General features: G+C 33.4%; 1 protein-coding gene across 1 annotated transcript in view; it reads left to right on the top strand.

Annotated features, from left to right (window-relative positions):
- Positions 1-9,280, top strand: part of BLTP3B (bridge-like lipid transfer protein family member 3B) — a 103,921-nt gene that overhangs the window by 71,475 nt on the left and 23,166 nt on the right. The window contains exons 14-17 of the mRNA XM_007465324.1: positions 1,142-2,640; positions 2,959-3,134; positions 6,973-7,115; positions 7,795-7,945. Coding sequence (XP_007465386.1) covers positions 1,142-2,640; positions 2,959-3,134; positions 6,973-7,115; positions 7,795-7,945 — 1,969 coding nt within the window. The remainder of the gene's footprint in view (positions 1-1,141; positions 2,641-2,958; positions 3,135-6,972; positions 7,116-7,794; positions 7,946-9,280) is intronic.

Here is a 9,280-nt window from a genome sequence, read left to right as displayed (position 1 = left end):
CAAAAAAAAAAAAAAAAAAAAATCTCTTTTTTTTCTACTTCTTGCTGGAGCTGATAAAATTTTTTTAAGAAGGGTAAATAATACAGTGACACTTTTAAGTTATATCTGGGTTTTATTTGTTACATTTATTCTGTTATTAATATCCAAAGATAATAGAAAGTTGTGTTTCATTATAGCCAAGTAGTTAATAATCAGAATTCCATGGATATTTAACCTTTAAAGGAAGGAAGCTAAAAAAAAAAACAAAAAAACAGTATAGTGTAGTAAATAGAATAAGATTTGGGCATGGATGAATATTTCAGTTTCTAGCTCTGTTGCTGGTAGCCTAAATTTACATACCCTTAATTTCTTCTCTGTAAAATGAGATTAATAATACTCAACGGTTGCATTGCAGAAATGTTTTAAAGATCATTTCAAAGACCTTAAAATATTCAATATAAAGAGACACACTTTATAACATTTATAATTATAATTTAAAACCCAATTACATACTGATCTTTACATTTTGTGAATATGGGCAGTTTGAGTTTTAAAACCAGTCAGTTTGAACTCTTTGTTGTGAATATTTTGAGGACTGGGCTTAATTATCTGTAGAAAATAATTTTACTAAGTCGTTTGACCTGTACTCCTAAGTTTCTTTTATTAATAGTTTTATCCCAGAAAAGTGATTCTAATGACAGTTATCCAGTCATTCCATTTACTTATCTAGTCATCCTCCAAATTGCTTGGATTTAAAATATCGTAACAAAAAATTATCTTTTCCAAACTTTGTGCTTTCTTATTTACTCAGGGCATATATATACTCAGGCATAGTCAGCATTTAATAATTGACTTAATTCAGTTTTGTTCCTTTTATTTTGTGATATATTGTCTACAAATATGTATGTGTTTGTTATGTACTTTATTCATTATTTATTGGGCTTTTTCCTTTGGTTCTTTTCTTAGTTGTTAATCATGTAAGCCTTTTTCATTTTGTTTAATAAGATTTGGGAGGGAGAGTATTTTATGTCAAGATAGAAAATTAATGTTTTGGGGCAAAATGTCAAAAAGAATTCCTGAACCAAGTCATGCTCTTGATTATTTTATCTTCAAGATATATGGATTTGTAAGTCAGACTAGATTAATGTTTTTTCTCTTCTAGTTTGTCATTCCTTCTGAAATGAAATCTGCATGTCATCAAGATCAACCACATGCAATTTCTATTCAGAGTTCAGAAATGATTGCTACAAATACAAGATACTGTTCAAACTGTCGACATTCTGATTTAGAAGCTTTGTTTCAAGACTTCAAAGATTGTGATTTTTTCAGTAAAACATATACCAGTTTCCCCAAATCTGGTGACAATTTTAATCTTCTGCATCCAATCTTCCAGAGACATGCTCATGAACAAGATACCAAACTGCATGAAGTTTATAAAGGAAATGTTACTCCTAAGTTGAATAAATACACTCTTAAAACTTCTGCTGCCACGGATGTTTGGGCTGTGTACTTTTCTCAATTTTGGATAGATTATGAAGGGATGAAAAGTGGAAAAGGACGACCAATAAATTTTGTAGATTCTTTCCCTCTTTCCATCTGGATTTGTCAACCAAAAAGGTATGCATTGTCACAAAAATTGCTGCAGACTTGTAATCAGATATCTCTAAATACATCACAAAGTGAGTCTAGTGATCTGACTGGCCGATGGAAGCGGAAAAAGCTCTTGAAGGAGTATTATAGTACAGAGTCTGATCCCTTGACAAATGGTAGTCAGAAACCTTCAGATACATTTTTAAGATTTTCCTCTTCATCATCAGATGCAGATATTCATGTCCTGGTTCACATTCATAAACATGTCAGTATGCAGATCAATCACTACCAGTATCTGCTCCTGCTTTTCCTCCATGAGTCACTTATTTTGCTTTCAGAGAATTTAAGGAAAGATGTAGAAGCTGTGACTGGCAATCCAGCTAGTCAGACATCCATTTGCATTGGAATTTTACTTAAAAGTGCGGAAGTGGCTCTTTTGCTTCATCCGGTAGATAAAGCAAATAGTCTTAAGTCTCCTGTTTCTGAAAGTGTGAGTCCAGTGGTTCCTGATTATTTGCCTACAGAAAGTGGAGAATTTTTGTCTTCAAAAAGAAAACAAGTTAATAGTGGTATAAAACAAATTAGAAGTGTAACTGTTAATCATATGTCAGACAACAGATCTATGAGTATTGACCTTAGCCATGTCCCTTTGAAGGATTCTTTGCTTTTTAAATCAGCTAGTGATACAAATCTGCAGAAAGGTATTTCTTTTCTGGATTATTTATCAGATAAAAATTTAGGGAAAATAAGCGAAGATGAAAGTAGTGGAATTGTTTGCAAAAGTGGCTCAGGAGAAATTGGATCAGAAACAAGTGGCAAAAAGGATTCGTCTTATACAGATTCAAATAGTGTCTTAAACTACAGAGAAGACTCAAGTATCCTGTCATTTGATAATGGTGGTAATCAGAACATACTTTCAAATAGTTTAACTAGTAAAGGAAATGAAACCATAGAGTCAATCTTTAAAGCTGAAGATTTGCTTCCAGAAACAGTTTCACTCTCTGAGAACATGGAAATCAGTAAAGAAGAAGCACCCACAGTCAGAACACCTACATCACAGTCATCTTTAAGGTAACAACTGACTGTTAGAATTTGGGGTGGGGGGTTTGTTTTATTTTTGCGTGTGTGTGTGTGTGTGTGCGTGCGCAACATGTGCATGCACTTATGAGTATATTTTGGCTTTGGACAGAAAACCATGATAAATGTGGCATTGTTAGAGTTAACACATGGAAGAGTAGGGTTTTCAAAATATGAAAATACTTTAAGCTTATATAATTTTAAAAATTGTGTATACTGTATAAATATATATTTATTTTGTTTGAAGTATTCTTTAGAAAGAATTCTTTTCCTTTTATTTGATGATTTTCTGATAATTTTGTTTGTTAACAGTAGAAAGCCTAAGGAACGTTGCCCACCCAACATGGCTCCGCTCTCTGTTTCTTACAAGAACATGAGAAGAAGCCCCTCACAAACCTCACTGGATACCATTTCACTTGACAGCATGATATTGGAAGAACATTTGTTAGAAAGTGATGGAAGTGATAGTCATATATTTTTGGAAAAAGGTAAAGCAATACAGTTTAAGAATTCATATTATATATACACAAATCTTAGAAGTGGTATTTAAGTTTTTAAATTTATATTCAATAATCAGTCACAGCCCCAAAAGACTTATTTATTTATACACACAAAAATGCACAATACAAAGAGCATTGTATCTAACTTTCTAATGGTTGTTTCGTTGCTTCTTTTGACCAGATACTCCTTCCTTTTTATGGACAACATCCAGCAATTATTTATATACAGTCATTTAGATCGTAAAGCAGACAACATTAATTCTACTAGCCTCTATCACAGGGACTCCTATATCTGGAATTTTGATTAGGTAGGCTTAATTTGCATGATGAATTCTCAACTATGTGGTCCTATGACTGGAATTTTTCCAGACTGGATCTGTTGATTCCCATAACCAGAATTCTCTTTCATACATGATAGTGTATGATGGAACTACATGATTCCCCTATTTTATTCAGAAGCAACTAATGCCCTAGTACAGACCACTAGGAATGACTTAGTATTAGATGCATCCCCATCACTAAGGCATTGGGGACTTTGTGAACAGGAATAAAACCATGAACCATAGCCAGAGAATAGTTGCCACAGACCCTAAAGCATAAGAGACCAGAGGCAAATGTGAATTACTTTGTATATGAAGAGTAATAAACCTATTGATGTAGTTGAAAACAGCTTAGGTAAGGAAAGGCTCATAGCTTTAGAAACTGAAGCTTAGAGAAATGAATATACAGTCAGGAAGTAATAGAGGCAGATTTGGAACTCAGCTAGTCTGAGTCAGGAACCTCAGTTTTTAACCAACCAGTATGCTATGCTAGTACCCCAGACTTGGGAAATGATTACTATATGTAAACTAAAAGCCTTAACCCAACACTTTTATAGGCAATTCATAGCAAACCCGTTTCCAGCATACTTTACCAGTTAAATGTAGACAAGTTACTGGTATGGGTCAAAAAATCTATTCTAGATACACAGATAGCTCTATTGCCTAGTTCCCTTGCCCCCTTATGGCTTAAAATTCTACTTTAATAGAGGATTTCTGTTTTGTGATCAAATAATGCTTCAAAAACAGTTCCTGTAGAAAATATCTCTACTTACTCGTAAAAAAGCATCAGTGATTTTCTTCTTATTTCTGAAAATTAAATAATTAATAAAAGTGACTACCACTCAATGTGGAGAACTTGGAAAATATAAACAACTACAGTTTGGAAAATAAAATAACCCAAAAGTCCCACAATCTAGAGATATCTATTATAATTTATCTTATAAATGTGTATATATATACATATATATATATGTATTCACATATATGTATATTTGGTATTACATCACATATATGGTTTTTCAACCTGCTTTTTATCACTTGTCTATATTAACTTGTCATAAGAATGTACCCTCACCTTTTAATTGTTTCCCTGATACTGGATGTTTAGATTGTTTATAGTTTTTTCACAGCTATAAAATGCTATAATTATATCATTGTTCATAAATTTTTGTCTTCATTTCTAATAGCTGTCTTAGAATAGATTCCAGCAGTAGGCTGTTTTTAGGATCTTGAAAAATACAAGGGCATTAATTTTATGTGTAACACTTAGACGATATGTGACTCTACATTCATTATTCTCCTGAACTGTAATAATTTTCTGTCAAAGGAATTGATTTTCATTGGGAAAAGACTTGTTTTTTCTGAGTTCTCTTTTGTTTTGTTTTAATTTTACAAGGAATATATGAATACTTTCTCTTTAAAAAAAAAAATCAGATGTCATGGGGATATCTAGAATATCACTTTAATACCACCCTTACTCTACCCTGATACCATTCCCCATTACGGAAGTAACTACCATTGACTTTGGTATATATTGACATAATTCCAGACCTTTTTCTCTGTGTTTTTATATACATGTATGTTTATACATATGCACACTAATGCACACATATATATACACATACACATACACATACATAGGTATATTGTGAGTACATATTTTTGAATATACATGCATATTTATAAATGAACAAATGTGTAGCTGGAGTACCACTCCACCACAGGCTTCTAACTAGTCTCCCCAATTCTCTTCTTGTCAATTTCTTGTTCATACTTCATTCCACAGGCAGAATATTCTTTTAAAAATGTATATACTATCATGTCAATTTCCATTTTAGTCCCGATAACTTCTAACAACTATAAGCCTATTAAGTTTAAAAAACTTAACATTACTGACAGTTGCTCCATGTGATATGGCCCCAGCTTACCTTTTCTGCTGTTTTCCCACGTGCTTACTACACTTTAATTATACTATAGTATATTTGTCTTTCTGTCAATCTCTTTACTATGACAAACTTCTTTAGCCTTTGTACCTGTGCCTAGAGTGTTCTTTTTTCTTTCTGTTTACTTTAGCTTAAATATTATTTTATCTGTGAAATCTTAACCTCTGGCAATGTTAGGAATTCCCTGTGAAATGGGAGTTTATTATCTCCTCATACCACAATTGTATTTATGCATTTTCCCTGGCCCTAAAAATCATTTTATTCATCCATTCAATAAATAATTTATTGAGCACCTACCGTTTTGTCAGGCACTGGGTTAGAACCTAATTATATAGTAGTAAATATAATAATAAAAAATTATTACAAAGAAAGACAAATACTATATGATGTCACTCATATGTGAGATATATTTTTTAAAAAACCCAAATGAAAACAGAACAAAAACAAGCTTATAGATACAGAAAACAGATTGGTGGTTACCAGAGGGTAAGGGAGTAGGGGAATGGTCAGAATGGATGAAGGGGATCAATTGTATGGTTATGGATGGTAAACTAGACTTTTGGTGGTGATCACTTCGTAGTGTATACAGATATCAAATTATAATGTACATCTGAAAAGAAAGAAATTTTTAACCAGCTACTTGCAAGCTGCATTCAGCAGTGTTCTTTCAGTGAATGGAAGTGATACTCATTCTATAATGCGTGCACTGAAGTGTTATGAAGACATAACAAAGATGTTTCTAACAACAACAGCAACAAAGTAAAGCTTTGTAAAATACTATCGCTTAAGCAAAAGGATTTAGTGAAAGAGTAACTTGATTGCTTGTATCATTCAGTGAATTAATCCTTGAAATCATTTTCAGAATTATTAGCTTTTTTTTTAATATAAACTCAGAATCCATGCAAGATTGAAGTGAAAAAAAATTGAGGCTTTGTTTTGTGTCTTTGGTTCTTCTGATTTTTCTAGATTCATTTTCAATAATTATTTTTATAGTATTTTTTTAAAGTATTGACGTGTTATGGACACAAATTTTTTTTTAAATTGCCTTTTACCACAGACAGTTTGAGAAATATTGAAATATAGCATGTTGAGAAATTAAGGCAGGTCGATAAGGATGGAGAACAATCACATTGACAGTAGTAGTATTAACTTCATGTAGATGAAGAACCGTAGGATACTGAAAAGGGAAATGAAGTGGTCAGACTGGGACCACTGAATGTTGGGTAGAATAGAGGAGGCAAAGCTGGCTGACCAGGAACCTGCTAGTAACGCCAGCACCACTCCTGCAATGGGAAGAACACAGATTGTGGTCGGCTGTGGTAGATTTCTTTTCATACTGTCTAAGTTTAGGGTTTAGTATCTCTAACGTTTTATTGTGGAAAGTTATTTCTTATTATTTGCTAACTAACCACAGTCTAATTTTTCTTTGCTTATTGTCTTTTAAACATGGCTGTGCTTGAGAAAGTGTTGAAGAAATAATCTGTTTTGGTTAGATAAATGTAACATTGTTGGACCATGTGTAAACTGATTTTAATTTAGTAGTTTATTTCTGTATTCTTTCAGGTATTAAAAAGAACTCAACTACAAATTACCAGAGCCCAGCAGATCGGGCAAATGCCAGTGCAAACCTACAGAATTATGGTGAAACCTCTCCAGATGCCATCAGTACAAATTCAGAGGGTGCTCAAGAAAATCATGACGACCTGGTAATCTTTTGAGACATTCTATGAAGAGAAATGCCACCAACTTTATCTCATATTCAATATGTACACATTTAAAGACATTAATATGTAAAATGAATTGACTTAGATTGTGGGTGATTTACTTTGCTCTTTCTACTCTTGAAATTTTTCCTTTGCTCTTACTGAATTATTTTTCTCTGAATTTCACTTTTCTAAATTTTTTTTTTTTTTTGTATTAAGGAAGGAAGGTTCTTTGTTTCTTTTTTCAGTTCTTTATATTTTGATCTTAGTTCAATTTAAGTACACTTTGAGAAAGTTTGATAGTAAAGATGGTGGTCAGTCCTTATGAGGGGCTGTCTACAAAAGAAAAGTTACTGGTTTATTTTAAGCCATCTTCACCGAGTGAAATATTCTTATGGATGACTTAGAAAATAAGTTCAGCATTTAGTGAAAATAATTTCACACAGAAATGTCATATAATTAATCTTTGTGACCTAAAAATATTCTCTTGACTAAGTAGGAAGAAATGAAGTGGAAGTGTATCACTGTAGTGCAATAACTGCTTTCTGTTGATCACAAATATATTTTTGGTTTATTAAGTCACAGTTGTATTTTTAGAGGTTATAGTAGTTTCCTGTGTTATTTCCTAAATTTTGTTTTAAATTATTTGGTATACTAATATTATTTATGCAACCCTTATTAGATGTCAGTTGTGGTGTTTAAAATTATTGGTGTTAATGGAGAAATTGACATCCGAGGGGAAGATATGGAAATCTGTCTTCAAGTAGACCAAGTGACACCAGATCAGTTAGGCAATATCAGTCTACGGCATTACCTTTGTAATCGTCCAGTAGGTAAGACTTTAACATGATTTAAACTTTTTTTTTAATTTAATTTTTTTTAATTAATTAATTAATTAATTTTTGGCTGAGTTGAGTCTTTGTTGCTGCATGGGGGCTTTCTCTAGATGCGGCGAGAGGGGGCTGCTCTTTGTTGTGGTGCATGGGCTTCTCGTTGCAGTGGCTTCTCGTTGTGGAGCACGGGCTTTAGGCATGCGGGCTTCAGTCATTGTGGCTTGTAGGCTCAGTAGTGGAGCACGGACTTAGTTGCTCCACAGCATGTGGGATCTTCCTGGACCAGGGCTTGAACCCGTGTCCCCTGCATTGGCAGGTGGATTCCTAACCACTGCGCCACCAAGGAAGTCTAAACTTGTTTTGTTTTTACCCGTGTGATTTATCAGCAATTCTGTCTTTGATATAAATGCATTCACAGAAAATGACATTTATTTATAATAATGCAAGAGATTTGTTCTTTTAGATTACCATATTTCAATAAAGTACTTTAAGTTATTAGAAACATAACCTGTTGAAGAGGTACTTCCTCATTTCTCTTTGTTTCTGCTGTTAAGTTCCATCTTTTACTTTTTCAGTCGTCTCATTCTTTGAGATGATAGATCTGAGAAAACTAAAATCTTTTCTGTATTAAAAGAGTGATAGGGGCTTCCCTGGTGGCGCAGTGGTTGGGAGTCCGCCTGCCAATGCAGGGGACACGGGTTCTTGCCCCAGTCCGGGAAGATCACACATGCCGTGGAGCGGCTGGGCCCGTGAGCCATGGCCGCTGAGCCTGGGCGTCCAGAGCCTGTGCTCCGCAACAGGAGAGGCCACAGCAGTGAGAGGCCCGCATACCGCAAAAAAAAAAAAAAAAAAAGAGTGATAAAGTAATCCTAAAAGGTCAAATTTAGTTCCACACTAGAATTTAATTCCATTAAATTCTTGCTTATAAGCAAACGTTTTCTGAGTCTGGCATGTTACTTGATATTTGGTAAAATCACGTATCCTGTTCTTGTGGTTTTTCATTCTAAGATCAACACATTCACTTAGACATAGAGGGATATAAGCAACAAAATACACAGTGTATGACGAGGAATACCACATTAAACCATCCCTTTCTCAAACTTTATGTGGAATTATCACTCACGGTTTTCAGTTATTTAAAGAAATGAATTTATTAAAATAGTTATACTAAGAAATTTAAATGACAATGTTCTTTTGAAAAGTCACTGAGCTAGAATATTTTTCTTTGCTATATACACAGAATGCTATATCTGATATATAACATGTTAAAATACATATAGTCCTGATATTAAATAAGTATGCTATCACATCACATCCTGGGAATTGCAAGTAATT

This window comes from Lipotes vexillifer, unplaced genomic scaffold (genome assembly GCF_000442215.2).
Source record: "Lipotes vexillifer unplaced genomic scaffold, Lipotes_vexillifer_v1.1 scaffold141, whole genome shotgun sequence".
NCBI lineage: Eukaryota > Metazoa > Chordata > Mammalia > Artiodactyla > Lipotidae > Lipotes > Lipotes vexillifer.
This window is presented reverse-complemented; position numbering and strand designations above follow the sequence as displayed.